Source organism: Moschus berezovskii, chromosome 3 (genome assembly GCF_049115385.1).
Source record: "Moschus berezovskii isolate FMDL1 chromosome 3, NW_MosBer_1.0, whole genome shotgun sequence".
Taxonomy (NCBI): Eukaryota; Metazoa; Chordata; class Mammalia; order Artiodactyla; family Moschidae; genus Moschus; species Moschus berezovskii.
In genome coordinates this window covers 65,443,704-65,463,462 of record NC_142462.1, presented here as the reverse complement: position 1 = coordinate 65,463,462, position 19,759 = coordinate 65,443,704, and the positions used below count along the sequence as shown (strand labels likewise).

The window sequence follows — 19,759 nt, the reverse complement described above, 5'->3', positions numbered from 1 at the left end:
AATGGAACTGGAAAGTCCAACATGGCCCTAGTCATGTGTCAGGCACCTACCTGGGGCTTGTTGGCCAGAATGTCTCTTTGGTCCTCCAATGTCCCCTCCAGCAGCATAGCCTGAGTGCCTTGCATGTTCCCAGTTCACAAGTGCTTACCAAGTTTCCACTCGGATAACATCCGCTGATGCTAGCAAGGCACAAGGCCAGAGTCAATGTGTGGGTGTGGGGGGGTGGGGGCAACTATATAAATCAATGACGGAGGTATGATTCATCGAGAGGCCATTACTGTAAAAATCTACAAATCTCCCATCCAAAAATTGCTTTCAAATTGTGGTGCTGGAGAAGACTCTTGAGAGTCCTTTGGATAACAAGGAGCTCAAATCAGTCAATCCTAAAGGAAACCCTGACTATTCATTGGAAGGACTGGTGCTGAAGCTGAAGCTCCAGTACTCTGGCCACCTGATGCAAAGAGCCAACTCATTGGAAAAGACCCTGATGCTGGGAAAGATTAAGGTCAAGAAGAGAAGAGGCAACAGAGATTGAAATGGTTGGATGTAATCACCTAATTAATGAACATGAGTTTGAGCAAACTCCAGGAGATAGTGAAGGACAGGGAAGCCTGGCGTGCTGCAGTCCATGTCGTCACAAAGAGTCAGACATGACTTAGCAACACACGCTTTCAGACATGACTGAACAACACAGCTGGTAAAACAAATAAACTAAATTTTAAAAATTAATAGATAACTATCATTAATAGTTAATTATCACTGATAATTAATAGTTAACTATCATTAATAGATAAAATTACTAAGAGTTAGAATTCAAAAGCTTGACAAACCAAGGCAATCAGGATTTTTCAAGCAAAAGTAGTTCTCATTTTGGCAAATCACCCAACAATTTGTCATACCCAAGAGCTGGGACTCTATGGGAAAAAAACAACAACAACAACAACAACAGTTCTCAAACTTAAGTATTTACAGAGCTTGTCACAATGCAGATTCCAAGGTCCCAGCAGTGATTCTACTTCCATAGATCTGAAATGGGGCTCAGGTACCCAAGTAGTGTTAATTTAAAAGACCCAAGGACCACACTAACTACTAACAGGGCTTTCTCAGACCATGGGCCTCCTGATCCTTTGTGTGTTACACTCACTGCTTGAAGTTCTCCTGACAAGCCCACCTTCAAAATTTCACAATCAAGGGCTAACATGCTTCACGCCCTTAGCTAATAGCTCAGTTTGAACAGCTTCACCCTTTCAATCCTCCCTCTTGCAGTAAAGCAGCATTTTTCATATTACAGGTCATGACCAATGAATGAGTCACAGAATCAATTTAATGGGTTGCGACCAAAATAGAAAATATCAGAGGGCATTGCACATAATGATGGCAATTACAGTTTAAGTACTGTTACATGAAACTTTTGTTTCAGTCATGTGTCTGTGTGTACAATGAAAATCTATGATATGAGTCATAGGTAAAAAGGTTTGAAAATTTCTGCTATAAAGAATATGATGGAGTCATCAAGGAGCTAAAAGGTTTTCAGGTGAAAAGTGCAGAAACACCCTCAAATTCAAGAAAAAAAATTTAATGATGATACTTTCATTTTATCATTATTGCTGTAGGGTTTAATTATTCAGGCACTTCAATGCTTCAAAGAACAAATTTAATATGCAGTTATTCAGCATCCCCCTGAACAGGTAGGTGAGAGGAATATGGTCCCTATCTTTTAGAAGCTTATAGTATTAACATGTGGTTAAGATGACTAGAGAACAATATTAAAAAAAAAAAAAAAGGTACAATCATAAGTTAAATTTACAGGGCTGTAGGATTTCAAATAAGTGAATGATGGGATTAGGGAAAGTTGTATGAAAACAACAGAATTTGAGTTTAGCTTTAAAGGAAGTATAAAACAAGAAAAAGCAGAGAGGAAAAGGTATAGTATTAAGTCTTATTGTATAACCAAACTAGGCTAACTGTGAAAAGGCTCTCCAAAGCTCAGTGTATGACACGATGGTAAGTGGATTTACTGCACCTGGTTATTGAGAAACCCAGGTTCTTTCTATAAGGTAGATTCACCATCTCACCTGTCATCTGAGTCCTCAACCGGGTTCTCTGTCTGGCCAACAGACAGAAGATAGAGCATCAGGCCTGGAAATGGCACCTCATTTTTCTGGTCTTTTTTCACTAGCCAGAACTCATTCACATTTGACTACTAGTAAAAATAAAAAACACAGTCTAGGACCAAAACAGTGTACCTGCATTCATCACTGGTCCTCTCTCACAACTAAAACATTCCACATGTAATTAACAAATACAAGAAGATTCTGAAAGGTGTAAAGATACACTGGAGCCTAGGGACCTGGGGACATAAGGAATGACATGGTGGTGAGTTCCCTGGGTGTCCCTTTTGCTTTCCATGCATCCTAGATGAGGTGCCAGAGAAACCTGCAAACGAGGAAATACCAACAGGCAGGACAAAAAAGCTGAAGAAGAGCCCACTTTCTAGCCAAAAGACTAGAAAAGGATGACCAAGGGGAACAAAAGATATTTTTATAATACCTGTCCTAATCCAGCCAAACACCAAAGGAAAACCTGGCCCAACACCAGAAATGAAAACATGTTTACAGAGTATGCATGTGTGCTAAGTTGCTTCAGTCGTGTACAACTCTGTGTGACCCTATGGACTGTAGCCTGCCAGGCTGCCAGGCTCCTCTGTCTATGGGATTCTCCTGGGAAGAATACTGGTGGGTTGCCATGCCCTCCTCCAGGGGATCTTCTAGACCCAAGGGTGGAACTTGCATCTCTTACGTCTCCTGCATTGTCAAGTGGGTTCTTTACCACTAACGCCACCGGGAGAACCTATTTACAAGACCTGTACACAAATGTCTCAGTTCAGTCAGTTCAGTTGCTCAGTCGTGTCCGACTCTCCGCGACCCCATGAATCACAGCACGCCAGGCCTCCCTGTCCATCACCAACTCCCGGAGTACACTCAAACTCATGTCCATCGAGTTGGTGATGCCATCCAGCCATCTCATTCTCTGTCGTCCCCTTCTCCTCCCGCCCCCAACCTTTCCCAGCATCAGAGTCTTTTCCAGTGAGTCAACTCGTCGCATGAGGTGGCCAAAGTATTGCAGTTTCAGCTTTAGCATCAGTCCCTCCAATGAACATCCAGGGTTGATCTCCTTTAGAATGGACTGGTTGGATCTCCTTGCAGTCCAAGGGACTCTCAAGAGTCTTCTCCAACACCACAGTTCAAAAGCATCGATTCTTCAGCAATCAGCTTTCTTCACAGTCCAACTCTCACATCCATACATGACCACGGGAAAAACCATTGCCTTGACTAGACGGACCTTGGTTGGCAAAGTAATGTCTCTGCTTTTTAATATACTATCAAGGTTGGTCATAACTTTCCTTCCGAGGAGCAAGCGTCTTTTAATTTCATGGCTGCAATCAGCATCTGCAGTGATTTTGGAGCCCAAAAAAATACAGTCTGACACTGTTTCCACTGTTTTTCCATCTATTTCCCATGAAGTGATGGGACCAGATGCCATGATCTTTGTTTTCTGAATGTTGAGCTTCAAACCAACCTTTTCACTCTCCTCTTTCACTTTCATCAAGAGGCTTTTGAGTTCCTCCTCACTTTCTGCCATAAGGGTAGTGTCATCTGCATATCTACAGAAGCATTATTCACAATAATGAAAATGCAGAAATAATCTAAATGTGCATTAACTGGTGAATAGATAAACAAAATGTGGTATATCCAAACAATTCAATACTATTCAGCAATAAAACTTTACAAACTATTGATATATGGTACAACAGAGATAGGGCTTCCCAGGTGGCTGGCTCAGTGATAAAGAATCTTCTGCCAGTGCAGGAGATGTAAGAGACACAGGTTCAATCCCTGCGTGGGGAAGATACCCTGGAGGAGGGCATGGCAACTCACTCCAGTATTCTTGCCTGGAGAATCCCATGGACAGAGAAGCCTGGTGGGTCACAAAGAGTCGGAAATGACTGAAGTGACTTAGCATGTACTCACAATAGAGATAAACCTCAAAACACATTATGGTAAGTAAAAGAAGCCAGACAAAAAGATTACATACTGTTTGCTTCTATTTACAAGAAATATCCAGAAAAGGGATATCTATAAAGCAGATCAGTGGCTGCCTAACGCAAGATGGAACCAAGAATTAACTTCAAACAAGTATGAGGGATCTTGGAAATGTTCTTAAAAAGTGATGACTGTATACCTCTATAAATTTATTAAAAATCATTAAATCACTCAAATGGGTATAAACCCTTTTAAAAAAAAAAAAAGGAAACAGAATAGAATAATGAGCTACCACGTTTTCCACCATCTAGATTCAACATTATGAACTCAAGACCAGTGTTGTTTCATCTGTAACCCCATTCCTCTTTTCCTCCTCCATATTAAATTTCTGTTTTATATATATATATATGGTATATATATGGTATATATTATAATATATATATAACATACATATTATATATATATTATATGTAATAATATATATATGTTATTATATATATTTCATCGCAAATTCATAGTATAGAAGATAAGGATTTTTAACCTAATCACAGTTCCATTTCTATATCTTAAAAAATATATTACAGCACAAGTGATTAAAAAATGGTACTTTGCTTGACCATTTTAAATAAGCTTTTGTTGCTTTCACATTATTTTCACTTTCCTTTTTATTTCTTCGAACATGCTACGTTTAACAGATGATAGTTCTAATATCTAAAGTCTTTAAGATCTGATTCTACTAAAGGTTGTCACTAACTCTAGTAGCACTCACTTCACTGTATGATAGTTTTCACTGTGAGATCATGCTCCTCAGACTTTGCATGTGCCCAGGAGGACTGGAGATAGCTCCTGCCAAGTGCCTGCTGCTGCTGCTGCTAAGTCACTTCAGTCGTGTCCGACTCTGTGTGACCCCATAGATGGAAGCCCACCAGGCTCCCCTGTCCCTGGGATTCTCCAGCCAAGAACACTGGAGTGGGTTGCCATTTCCTTCTCCAGCCAGGTGCCTGAGACTACCCTAAACCCCTCACCACTATAAATTAATATCTTTGTTTAGGATTTTTCAGTTATAGTGAATGTGAATTCAAACCTCAATCCCACATTAGGGCTTTTCCTCTGTACTCAGAACCTAGACAATTTTTCCCTCAGAACAGATTCTGGTTTTAGTTTATTCATTCCCTAATGATGTGTCTCTTTCATGATCCTGAATTTATTCAGAATTCCTGTTCCAACTACCGTGTATGAACCCAGGACCTTGTCTTCTGATATCCTTGTGGCCATTAAAACCAAAACTCTAAGTTACCAGGTATCGACAAATGTCCATAGGAAAGCTGCTTATTTTAATGCATACTTACTACTCTGGAAATGCATTTCCTCTTATCTGTGGTCTATGATCATTTCCCTTACCTTCCAGCAAGGTCACTATGCATTTTTAAAGATTCTTAATGTTTTATTTATACTTTTTAATGAGTTCTGCATGGGAAATACTTTTAATATGTCTGCTCTGCCTAATTTTATCTAATTCCTTCTTAGAGAGTCTATGGCCTTCAGTTTAAAATAGGGTATCTTTTATCAACCTGAGTTTCAAAATTTAAAAATCTTTCATCTCCGATCACTTATAAATGCAATTTCTATCTTCTTAAAATGCTAAATATACTATAAAACCATCCCCAAATTAAATAACTTACTAATTACATCATTCAATAAATAAAAATCAAAATGGAACATATCTCCATGAGCAGGAATACTATCAGGAGGCACTTGTAGCACAGCAATAAAGCACAACTTTCATGGGTTATTATTTAGTAAAATGGAAAGGATTAACAGAGTTGGTTCAAATCATTTCTCAAATTTAATAGCTATGCCACTTTATGTAAATCATCTGCAATGTCTGGCCTCCATTTTTCAAATGTAAAATTTAGAACTTGAATCAATATCTCAATGCATTAAATGTGCTATGCATATGAATCTGAATAAAATATTAAATTTCAAATTTTAATCATTTTTAAAATTTAAAAACATATAAAAGAAAAGCAGTAATATGCCAATTAGCAAACATCATGAATATACTCAGCAGAGAATACAGAAGTACTGTAAACAACCCACTCTCCACTGGTTCAATAGCAATGCTTGTGGGTATATTTATTCATATATTCCAACTGACTCACTGGAAAAGACCCTGAAGCTGGGAAAGATTTAAAGTAGAGGAAAAGGGGATGACAGAGGATGAGATAGTTGGATGGCATCACGGACTTGATGGACATGAGTTTGAGAAAGCTCCGAGAGTTGGTGATGGACAGGGAAGCCTAGTGTCCATGGGGAAGCTGCAGTCCATGGGGTCGCAAAGAGTCAGACATGACTGAGCGACTGAACTGAACTTACTCATACATGTATACATGTGAGTGGTAAAGAACCCACCTGCCAATGCAGGAGACATAAGAGACATGGGTTCAATTCCTGGGTCTGAAAGATCCCTGGAGGAGGGCATGGCAACCTACTCTGGGTCCGAAAGATCCCTGGAGGAGGGCATGGCAACCTACTCCAGTATTGTTGCCTCGAGGAACCCATGGACAGAGGAGCCTGGCAGGCTACGATCCAAAGGGTCGCAAAGAGTTGAACACGACTGAAGCGACTTAACACATATACATGTGAGTATATACACATAGAAACATAGGTGCATATACTATATGTTATATATTATCTATCATATGTTATAAATGGGGGGAGCAGAGGGAAGAAAAGAGAAAGAGGAAGAGAATAAAATAAATGTGGCAAAATATTGAAAGCTGGGGAATCGGAGCAGAGAACACATGGGAGTTATCTGTTCTACTCTTACAACATTTCTGTAAGTCTAAAAATACTCCAACATTAAAAAAAAGAGAAAGTGCTATGAAGTCAGTGTTTAAATAACAGATCTAACCCTGGCTATATTGAACAGAAGCACCCTGTTTTTCTATCATGGGACATGAAGAAAATCTCCAAAGGAACATTTTAAAGTCATCACTCATTCATGGTTTTAGTATCACATATGTTTATTGCTATAGATGCAAACTGATCTATTTGACTTCTCTATTAATGACAGGTTGCAGAACTATATAACAATGCATAAATACTAAGGTGTAAAAACCTCAGGTAAGATTTTTGAGCCAAAAGTAACTTGGGAAGAATGCACACATGTAAGCTAATAAACGCTTCCAACATTAACTCCTGGCTTCCCAAAGTCAGCCCCAGCCCACCAAGAGCAAGTAGTAAGAGCACAGAGTAGTCAGCTTCACAGGAAATGTGTGCCAGGCAATTCCCAGCACCTTGGAAGTGCAAATTCAGCAAGTAACAAAAACTCCCTAACTCTACCTTAAACCGTGGCAGGTAAATCATGATACATTTCTTTCCTTGAGAGTCTGTTTATATCTAGCATCTCAGAATATCAAAGAATAATTACAACTACCACAACCATTGTATATTAAGCTCACTATAGGTTTAAATTTTTTTAATAAAATAAATAATGTGACAAAAAGAGAGAAAGAACATCAGCCTCTTTGCTTATTTTTTTGATAGAACTTTTCATTTTAAACTCAGAAGGCAACAGACAATGAGTGCAAAGAGTCAGGCAGAAGTCTAAGAGGTTTATTACAAGCCAGTTTCTTCAGGATCATTATTCTCAGGTAGCTGAAAATCGACAATTTTGGACCAATGAATGTGTGGTATTGATAACTAAAGACCTCAGTGTTGATTAGACTCTATTTTCCCTCAAATTTTCTAATTTTCTAATCTATTCTGCATAAATCTTTCTCTGAAGTCTGAGCTAAAGAAATAGTATTGTGCATTGTTTTCAAACATTTTCCCCTCTGGTTATGGAAGAAGGAAAACAGCATACTATGTAAAAATTACGTGGCAACTGCAATGAAAACAGGACAGTGACACAAAATGATTTCTTTCAGTAGTTTTTTTAAGTCTTACATCTTAATTTTGCATGTAGAAGACATACACATTTTATAAGAACCAGTGACCCCGCTTCAGGCATCCTTACTCAAATAAATTCAAAAACTTTGGCGTGAGGTCATTAAACTATTCCTAGGGCACCTTTTTATTCTAAAAGCCTTTGTAAGCGATTGAACTTCTAATTTGAATAATTGCATCTCACCGACATAAATTCCCTCTGTAGTTTCAACTATGCAATATCAGCCTTCCTTTCCTGAGTTAAATTAATGTTGAGTAATGTGGTGCTTCCTGGAAAAAAAAAAAGGTGCATCTACTTTCATGGTAACCTTTCAGCAGCCAGTAGTAGAAGTGATTCATGGGCATGAGAAGGGAAGAGGTCAGTATGAATAATCATTAACCAGCAATGTTTGCTAGCGCTCTGTGTGTGCAGAGCATGGTTAAAGGGACATCTCATCCAGTGAAAGAGACATGCCTATATAACTTGATAAAACAAAAAAGATCAACTACTTCATAAACCGAATCCTATTTTCCATTGAATTACATCCTGTACCTTGTTTGCATTGATGACTTACCTTTAACTAGCTGTGACTCCTCATGATGGACCTCCCCTATCCTTCTAGTCATACTGAAAATTAATACTGGAAAACCTAACCTCAAAAAAGAACTACTGAGTAGTATTTTAAAACTAAAGAATTATTTCTTATAAGAGAGAATCCTGAAAATGAGTTTCTCCTATTAAACCTCAAGCCAACTGAATTTTTTTTAAGACATAAAAAGAGCTCTAGTGCAAAATTTGTCACTCAAAGCAAATTTCCAGGGTTGCTATAATAGTATTTATTCAATAAACTCCAAAAGATTGGCATTATATGTACTTTTAATGAAATTCAAACTCTCAATTCTTGGATTTTCTTAAATAACATGTATACAAGCTGCAGAGTGACCTTTTTAAGAAGTCACTCTAAAGATCCAATTGACCCTGGGCTATTTCAATCCATTCCAGAATTCAGTGACTTAAAATTTCAACCTATTACAATTTTGTCAGACTTGGACTACAAAGATTAGGGTTATTCTAGGTAGACTCAAAGGTTAATTCAACTTTTTATATTACCTCTGAAATCTAGCATGTATCTTTGGCATCCTAATGGCTGTGGTAGATATACCTATCTATTCACAATTCATCCTTCCCTCCTCACCTTGCCATGACTTCACTATGGGTGGAATATACTTCCATCTAATGGCTTTGGGTTTTGCTGTGTGACTTGCTTTGACCAATGGAATGTAGACAGAAGAGTAGAAGTTCTAAACTGAGGCTCTAAGATGTTCTGAGCGTTTCATTCACCCTGTGTCCTTCTATCACCCACGAGCAGAGCACACCCCAGATTGTCACTGTTCCTTCAGCAGAGGGCCCACAATGAGCAGAGGGCCCACAAAGCAGACTGATCCAAACCCTTAGTCTAGAGTGACTATAATCAATCTACAGACCAATAAGCAAGAAATAAAAATGTTATATAAACCACTAAAATTTGGGGATTGTTTGTTGCCACAGTAAAAATAATAGTGTTGAACTATAAAAGGGCTCAAGGTATTATTTTTCTGGTACCATTCTGTCTCAAATTAAAATTTCCAGGTTCATTCTCTAAAATAGTATGCTAAACCAAACAAGTTTTTTATATCAAATCTCATCTGAAGATACAGCAATTATCTAGGATTAATTCTTAAATCTCTGCTATAGCAAGATGACCTTGAATACAGAATCTGTATCTGACTCCCATACCTCAAGAGCAGTTTTGCACATACTAGCCATTTGATAAATGATTCCCTATTCCAACTCATAGTTAACAGTGAGTCACAAAATTATTCATATAGTTGAAATGAAAGAAATGACTACATATGGTCTTTTTACCTGAATACACAGGAGCACTCAGGTACTATGCAATGAATGACGCTCAAGACTGGTTGTTGTTGTTGTTTGGTCACTAAGTCGGGTCTGACACTTTGTGACCCCAAGGACTACAGCATGCCAGGCTCTGCTGACCTTCAATGTCACCTGGAACTTGCTCAAATTTATGCCCATTGAGTCGGTGATGCCATCCAACCTCTTATCCTCTGTTGCTCGCTTCTTCTCCTGCTCTCAATCTTTCTCCCAGCATCAGGGTCTTTTCTAATGAGTCAGCTCTTCACATCAGGTAGCCAAACTGTTGGAGCTTCAGTGTCAGCATCAATCCTTCCAATGAAGACTGATAACCTATTCCAATAGGTGTTCCCTCAAAATGGCACACAGATTCCTTAAATGAATACTGAGATTTAGAATGGATGGCTGGGTGACAAATCTCATGGTGTTATACACAAATATGCAGCAGAGATGGGTCAGCATTCAAGGGTACAATTCCAAGGAAGGTTCCACAAAAGGAGCCATGAGCTCCTTCACTGAAGCAGTTTTCTCTCTGTTCATCACTGATCCTTCATGCCACTCTTGTCTCCTGCGCAGTGTCTCAGGTGTTCAATTTTCTCTGTCACCCAAGTGATCTATTTTCCTTCCTCTTCTCCATATATTTTTCTTTCTTGCCTATTGCTTTATCTCTCTTCCTTTCACAATTTTAAGCTTTGGTATAACAAGACATCACCACGCATCCAGAATACTCCTTCTGTTCACAACAAATCAACCAACTGCAATAATCCAGGAATAATTTTCAGGCCTCAGAGTCAATAATAGCAGGTGTGTTCCTTGCAGGAAGCTCAGGGATTTCCAGAGAGTACCATACACCCTGCCAACTATTTAGTACTTGCATCATTAGAGAAATTTGAAGACAAGAATTTTTTTGAATTTTTTGTCAAAATTCTGCTGAACCCCATGGCCTAAACATGTTCAGTTCATCAAAGCTGTAGCATAGCAAAGATCTCTTCAAATATGCTGAATTAATTAATAACAATGTCTCATTACTGCACTTTCTAGTCCAAAATAATTTTAAGTATGATTCAGTGATATCTAATGAAAGTGTACACATTTTATCTATTTTCCTCAAAAGTAATCTAAAATTCTTATAATATAGACAAAACCTTAATGAACATACATTTTTTTTTTCTTTCTTCCCAGAATATCCTTTACCCTTTTATTCCAAAAATAATACCTCCTCTTCTTCTGGGAAGGATCACCCCTACCTCACCTTGAAAGCCCACAGAAAACTGTGATTCAAAATATATGTTGTTGCATTCTCATTCCTCCTAGCCACAAGCTAGGGGTGTGTATCTGTCCAAAGGTAGGCCAATCATGGCACCCTAATCTGCTGGTCAAAGCTGATCTGTATTTGCATGGATCGGGGCATATGGTCCAAGCTGAGTCAATCACAGTCCTTCTTCAAGATTTTTCAAAGTGAAATTAAGGCATAAGGAGAAATCTCACTCAGACGGTAAAAAATTTGGGCATCTAAAGGCAGGAGAACTGCCAGCAGCTGTGTGCCCTGAGTCGAGACGAAAGCTGGTCTGAGAACTAAGCCAAGATGCTGACAGAAGCAGATGTTGAAATGGAAAAGACTGAGCACCCTGGCAGCATTCAAGTCCCTGGTTCCAGTTGTCCCTGATGACTGCCACATTCCTGCCTTCCATCAACGTACTCATAAGCCTTCCAAGCAACTTCCCTGTAGATCAAAATCAATTCAAACTGATTTTCTCTAATCAACAGCTAAAGAAATCCTACCAAACAAACTACAAGGTAACAAATTTGATTCTTGGGGTAGTGGTCCAGGAATACTGTAAGAAATTCTATTGTATCTGCAATAAACTCACTATTTAATCAACAGATCCAGCATTTAAATGACAGATCTTGTCATCTAAAGGCTTTAAAAGACAAGATCTGGCATATTCAAGACTTTCTTCAATGTCTTCTTCACTGGGGATTGTTAGGAGCCCTAACATCTGAGTAGCGATGATAGGCCTGAGACCTTGCTTAGGCCTAAGTTTCAATTTCCTGGAGACAGGGTGGAGGCTAGGTTCACAGAAACTCCTCCCTAAGAAAATCCTGCTGGTGCCAAAATTAAGAAACTCCTCCCTAGAAAAATCCCGCCAGTGCCAAAAATTGGGCCAATCAGAAGAAAAAGGGAAATCCCCCAGAAAAAACCCTGCACGCATATAAACTGGCCAATGAGCTTCTGTGCATGCATGAACTGGCCAATGAGCTTCTGCCAGCTTGATCTTTTGAACAAAAATAGGTGCTTATGCAATCTGAGACTACAGAAACCGCTGTGACCTGGGCTCCCGGCTCTTGTCCGCATTCCACTGCGCTGGGAGGGGCAGGAGCCCTAGCTCGAGATAGAAATAAACCGTATTCTTGCTTTTGCATTGCTGCGAGTGTCTTATTCTACCAGTTAGGGGGGACTGGACTCAGGGCATAACAGGGATAAGCTTTGTGTTTTCATAAAATGGCTAGTTCCTTGTGTTTTTTCCCTCTGAGCACAAGTCATGAACATAGTATATACTGGGTTAAAGGCATGAAGATTGCAATACTATAATTGCCACATGATTCTCTGGAATATCATGAGATCCAAGATTATGAGGTTTCGTGTTCTAGAAAAATTCCATCTCGGGATAGTGAGGGTTGTGTAACAAGATAGCACTAACAAAACTGGAAAAAAGTCATTATTTGTGTGATTATTTGTTATCAAAAAATAATACCTGTCGATGGAAGCGACCAAAAAGAATTTGGATGGCTGTGGAAAAGGCAGTTTTAATCTCAAATGAGGAATCTGATTCAAAAGCTCAATAAAGAAAGTCTAATTTCCCCAAAGAATTGAGTCTAAGATGAGGCTGCTAGGAATTTAAAATTAAAGAGGAAGGAAATGTAAAATCCATCCCTGTTAAATGCATTAACCTGCACTGAGGAATAAAGCCATACACTTTATAGATCCCTCTTTCTCTGTTTGCTGTACCCATGCACAACAATATTTCTGCATTCAAAGTAAGTGACCAATTTGCCTGGAGCTGGTGACCCAGTCTAGAGCGAACATGAGAAACAGGGTTTAACTCAGAAGCCCCAAGCCAAGAGTAGGCCCCCATCATTCTCAAATGATGGAAGCACAAGTCAATAAGTAAATATTCAGGCAGCCATGCTTTAGAACCCTAGTTTCACCCTATAAGCACTCACTCAGGATCTCACTAAGCACCTGAACTCAGGAAGAGACCTGATTCTCAGTACAATAGTTACAATTTTAACAAAGCAATTTCATTCTAACTCTTCAAAGCTGATGTCTATACCCTCACCTAGTTTAAAGACTAAAAAAGGGGGGGGGGGGAGTAAATTGGTTACTATCTGTATCACTTTAAACTCTTAGAAGTTTATACATTCATTTTGTTTGTTTTATAGAAATATTTAGTATAATGCATAAACTTAATACACAAAATAATGGAAGAAAACAAATTATATTACAAAATGCAAATTCTTCTTAGTTGATAAACTTACCGAAACAGCTAGGTTTCAGACATCAGCATTAGAATAATCAAATTTTCTCTGAGTTACTGGAGACTACTTGCAAATAACTTTTGGAAATCTCCACTCCAAAATTTTTCCAATGTAAATGGCATTTAATCTTCTCAATCAGCAACATGCTTAAAGAACACACTAGAATATCTGAAATCAGTGCCATAGAGTTTTCCACCTATCAGAATTCTGTGTGTGCATAAATGAGTGTGTGAGTGCATGTGTGAGAGTGTAAAACAGTCAGGTAACTGGAGACAAATTCATCCTGCAACTGAACTCATAAATCTGATCTCAGTCATATATGGATAATTGGAAAAAAAAGAAACCTTAAAATCTCAGGCCACAGCCACAGAAAGTGATATTATTTTGTAAAATTTCTTTAGAATCTCAATTTATCATTCCTAAGGCGGGGGGGAACTATAGATATAGAGAACTACCAGAGAATTGTTTTTATTCTCAGTAATGTTAAAATTTCGTTCAAAGCCTTTCAAAAACCTTTCAGTTTCTAGCATGGAGACAATATACAGAAATCTCATCTCTAGTGCATGAGAAATAACCAAACGTGTATTGCAAAGAAAGGAGTCATATCAGTTTTACCTGCATCGATGCTCCTTCCACTCTTGCCACACAGGCAACTCGATCCAAGAAAGTCACTGCCACAGGCACCGCCACAAAGAAGCCTTTACAAAAGGCCTTGAAGTACCTTCTCACCCAGCCTTGGGACTGTGCCATGTCTAAAAGCACAACAAAAATAAATATGAAATTAGCCCCAAGAAAGGTAAAAACCAAAACATAAAAACAGTCCAAGAAAAATAAGAGTTAAGAAAAAGCAACCTCATCTCAATATGTTTCATACTCATCCTTGCTGCTGCTGCTGCTGCTAAATCACTTCAGTCGTGTTCAACTCTGTGCAACCCCATAGACGGCAGCCTACCAAGCTCCTCTGTCCCTGGGATTCTCCAAGTAAGAACACTGGAGTGGGTTGCCATTTCCTTCTCAAATACTCATCCCTATAACCACTGAAATATATCTGACTTAAAATCCCAAAGTCAAATACAATAACTCAGGTGAATTCTTTCCCACAGGTCAAGTAGCTTAATAATTTCAATAGAAAATTTCTCCTCATAAAGCAATGTTAGAAAAAAAATAAGCATTCTAAAAGTAAATCCTTTCCTGTTGCTGACTATGGTGCAGATGCTCCTTGAACCCTGATACCTGTCCTCTTCTGCAGTAATAGAAGTTTTGGGGAAACACATGGCTACCCAGCCTCCCTTGAAAATAAGTATGACCGTGTGATTAGGACTGATGAATGGCATATAAGCAGAAACACTGTGCCTTAGAAGAATTATGTCCTCCCCTTTGTTCCCATTTTGTGACACTTGTGATGGTGTTTGTAGGAACAGGAGTAGCCAGTTCAAGTTAAAGATGGCAAAGCAATAAAATAGAAGGGTCCTAGGTCTCCAGCACCATGGAAGCACTGTAACTGCTCTTTCTTGCTTATGTTCAAGTTTTAATTAGGAGATAAATCACTTTCCATCATGTTTAAACCAATGTTATGGGTCCTATGTTATGGCAGTCAAATTTATCCTAATATAACCATGAAATATATGAGAAATCAAGAAAAAATATCACTGTATGTGAATTCAATACAGGTAATTGAACCTGTATTTTGCAACCTTCACTTAGCCCTGTAACCACTTGGTTAATTTTCAGATATTCTAGGGCTAATGCAATCCTTTAATGGTCTTATGCAATGAAAAACAAAATAGCAAGAGATCAAGAGATTGGAGCTAAAGACCAAAATGGAGCTAAACACAGTCCAACAGATGAAGAACTCTCCTGGCTGGGGAAGATAAATGACCAGTTTGTTACCAGTTTCTCAAAATAATACTGATTCATACTATGTGATAATAATTTCAGTCTGTTCTATTTCTTGACTAGGACTAGATAAATAGAGGAAGACCAGATTGTTCTAGTGCGCTAGGGCTAGATGGTAGGATGGATTATAGTGGTGGTGGTGATGGTGATGGAAATGGATCAAAATGGGCAAACTTCACATATGCATTTTGGAGGTTAAACAGACAGAACTGAAAATGGATGGGCAAGGATTGGGCAGAGGAGAAGAGATGAGAAAAGTGTTGAGGTAGTTGTGACCTATTCAAGCAGTGTTATTTTATCATTTCCTTGGATTACATTCCAAAGTACTAAAAACGTGCTCATAATTCAATTCCTCAAAACTCTAATAAGTACAAGGTCACAGGCTGGATGCTAGAGATACACAAATGAAAAGCAGACACAGTCCTTGCTCTCAAGGAGTTACAAAGTGCCAGGGAAGATTGCCTTCAGACAAATATTTCCAAGGGAAAATAGCATTGAAAAGGGCCAGTGTGCCTGGGGCATGCATTAGAAAATGATTAGTAAATGTGTCCCAAAGGAAAAGGCATTCAAGTTAAGACCTGGGAAATTCGGGCAAAAGCAGAAGTGTGCATGAAGACCTCAGGGCGAAATAAAACATAAGTTATTTAAGAAACTATAAGAAATTCAATTTCGTATATATACAAACTTTAATATATTAATGTTTAATTCAGTAAACATTTATTGCCTGCTAAACAGTGGAAACAGTGTCAGACTTTTTATTTTTTTTGGCTCCAAAATCACTGAAGATGCTAATTGCAGCCATGAAATTAAAAGACGCTTACTCCTTGGAAGGAAAGTATGACCAACCTAGATAGTATATTAAAAAGCAGAGACATTACTTTGCCAACCAAGGTCCGTCTAGTCAAGGCTATGGTTTTTCCAGTGGTCATGTATGGATGTGAGAGTTGGACTGTGAAGAAAGCTGATCGCCGAAGAATTGATGCTTTTGAACTGTGGTGCTGGAGAAGACTCCTGAGAGTCCCTTGGACTGCAAGGAGGTCCAACCAGTCCATTCTAAAGGAGATCATCCTGGGTGTTCATTGGAAGGACTGATGCTGAAGCTGAAACTCCAATACTTTGGCCACCTCATGCGACGAGTTGACTCACTGGAAAAGAGTCTGATGCTAGGAGGCATTGGGGGTGGGAGGAGACGGGGACGACAGAGAATGAGATGGCTGGATGGCATGACTGACTCGATGGACATGAGTTTGAGTGAACTCCGGGAGTTGGTGATGGACAGGGAGGCCTGGCGTGCTGTGATTCATGGGGTCACGGAGAGTCAGACACAACTGAGCGACTGAACTGAACTGAAACACCAATGCTAAGTGCAGGAGATATAAAGACAGATAGATGAACAGTGTAAAATCATTTAAAAACTCTCATGAAACAATACTTCACATTGTTCTGTGATCTGAAAACTAGGTCCCACATGCTGCAACTAAAATCCCACATACGGCAACTAAGATCCAGTGCAGCCAAAAAAAAAATAGTAAGGGGTCGAATTCAATTTCTAACATTCTTTCCAGGGCTGTCATTCTATATTCCTATATATTTTTTTATTGTTTCTCCAAGTCTTTGAGAAGATACTAAAATAAATAAAGGCACTTAGGTTATTATTGACCAAGAAGAGAGATTATGTTGCCTTTTGGGTTTGAGAATTGTTTTTTAATTTTTTTTAATGTTGAAAGGAAAAAAGACTTTTATTATACAATTAGTTACAAAAGGGAAGCAGAGATAAAGTTGGAACTAGTGCAAATTATGTGAAGGGACATATTAAATACAAGTAAGACCTGAAAGCCACTGCCCTTTCCCTTCTGAGGCTCACAATTTCACTGCTGACCCAAGCACTGCTGCCATCTGCACAACTCAGGAAAAATATTTTTCTACTGTTGCTGTTGTTGCTGATAAGCCACTAAGTCATGTCTGACTCTGTAACCCTATGGACTGCAGCATGCCGGGTTTCACTGTCTTTCACCATCTCCTGGAGTTTGCTCAAACTCATTCCATTGAATCAGTGATGCCATCCAACCATGTCATCCTCTGCTGCCCTCTTCTCCTCCTGCCTTCAATCCTTCCCAGCATCAGGGTCTTTTCCAATGAGTCGACCCTTCACAACAGGTGGCCAAAGTACTGGAGCTTCAGCTTTACCATCAGTCCTTCCAATAAATATTCTGGGTTGACTTCCTTTAGGATTGACTGGTTTGATCTCTTTGCTGTCCAAGGGATTCTCAAGAGTCTTCTCCAGCACACTTCAAAAGCATCCATTCTCCGGCATTCAACTTACTTTATGGGCCAACTCTCACAACTGTACATGACATCTGGAAAAACCAGCTTTGACTATATGGACTTTTGTCGGTAAAGAGATGTCTTTGCTTTTTAATAGTTGTCTAAGTTTGCTGGGAGAAATATCAATAACCTCAGATATGCAGATAACATCACCCTTATGGCAGAAAGTGAAGAGGAACTAAAAAGCCTCTTGATGGAAGTGAAAGAGAGTGAAAAGGTTGGCTTGAAGCTCAACATTCAGAAAACAAAGATCATGGCATCTGGTCCCATCACTTCATGGGGAATAGATGGAAAAACAGTGGAAACAGTGTCAGACTTTATTTGGGGGGGCTCCAAAATCACTGCGGATGCTGATTGCAGCCATTAAATTAAAAGACGCTTACTCCTTGTAAGGAAAGTTATGACCAACCTTGATAGTATCTTAAAAAGCAGAGACATTACTTTCCCAACAAAGGTCCGTCTAGTCAAGGCTATGGTTTTTCCAGTGGTCATGAATGGATGTGAGAGTTGGACTGTGAAGAAAGCTGAGTGCCGAAGAATTGATGCTTTTGAACTGTGGTGTTGGAGAAAACTATTGCAAGTCCCTTGTACTTCAAGGAGATCCAACCAGTCCATTCTAGAGGAGATCAATCCTGGGTGTTCATTGGAAGGACTGAAACTCCAATACTTTGGCCACCTCATGCGACAAGTTGACTCACTGGAAAAGACTCTGATGCTGGGAAGGATTGGGGGCGGGAGGAGAAGGGGACGACAGAGAATGAGATGGCTGGATGGCATCACCGACTCGATGGACATGAGTTTGAGTGAACTCCGGGAGTTGGTGATGGACAGGGAGGCCTGGCGTGCTGTGATTCATGGGGTCGCAAAGAGTCGGACATGATTGAGCAATTGAACTGAACTGAAGTTTGCCATAGCTTTCCTTCCAAGGAGCAATTATCTTTTAATTCCAAGGCTGTAGTCACCATCCGCAATGATTTTGGAGCCTAAGAAAACAAAATGTCACTGCTTCCATTTTTTCCCATTCTATTTGCCATGAAAATTATGTGGGAGGTATATCTATTGGGGGTATGCAGACTCAGCCCAAGCACAGGGGTAAAAATAAAAGCTCCCTTGCAGATTAGGGGCCACTATTTTCAAAGGCTCAAAGCAAAAGTCTCCGTACAGTCCTGTCCTACCTGAATTGTAAATGACACCTTTAACTCATAATAATAAAACCCTCTTTGGGACTTCCATCATTAAAATTCTAAAGCCATACACAAAGGAAGAAATGAACATTACACTTCTATGTCAAATTATATTAAATAAAATGTTTAAAGTGCTATGGCATTCACATTTTGGTAAAGTTAATGCATTTCCTTTTCTATAAAGAATCATTGGGATGATCTTGTCTTTTGTTCACATCTTAAATATTTAAAACTACCATACTAATAAGCACCAAGCATCTGCTTTCTCTGAGAAAATTTCCCTTAAAGCAATAATAATGTGATATCCCAAGCAAAAAAGAAATAATTTTTATCAGTAATCTCATTCTTCCAGTAACCATGCAAGTCATTTAGGTTCAAAACATTGCTCCTGAGAAAATTACTGCTTAAATAGTAGGCACACCTGATTCACTGCTGAAGTACCTAAACTGAATATTTTAAAATAAGCTTTCAGATTCCATTGAAATCATATTTGCCACTTAGTATATAGTACCTGTAAGTAAAAATTTTTTGGCATTACTGACCTCAACTGCCTAATGACCTCCACTCTAAATACCTGTCTTTCCTCTCACAACGTGTTATGGTTTGATCACGCATGAATTCATCTAAAATCATTCTTAAATTCCCATACATTTCATCTTATACAAAGTCACAAATCACTCACCCATAGCAACCAAGTGAATAAATATATCTCAAGTCATCCTAATTATAAAAACTATTTTTTATGGCAGGTTTGGAGCTAAGAGAAAAACAATAAATGACAAAGCAGTATCTTATACAAAATGTAAACTTTCTATTACAGAAATCAGCCCACACATTTGGATAACCAAATCAAAATTTTATTTGTAAATTCAAACTGTATATCAAACTACAAATGTCAGAAAATACAAGAGCAGGGATCCAAACAA

General features: G+C 38.8%; 1 protein-coding gene across 3 annotated transcripts in view; it reads right to left on the bottom strand.

Annotated features, from left to right (window-relative positions):
- IMMP2L (inner mitochondrial membrane peptidase subunit 2) overlaps positions 1–19,759 on the bottom strand; it is a 1,017,589-nt gene that overhangs the window by 956,977 nt on the left and 40,853 nt on the right. For all 3 annotated transcript variants that reach the window (XM_055420858.2, XM_055420860.1, XM_055420859.2), the window contains exon 3: positions 14,044–14,180. In XM_055420858.2, the coding sequence (XP_055276833.1) occupies positions 14,044–14,178 (135 nt within the window). In that variant the 5' untranslated portion in view covers positions 14,179–14,180. The remainder of the gene's footprint in view (positions 1–14,043; positions 14,181–19,759) is intronic.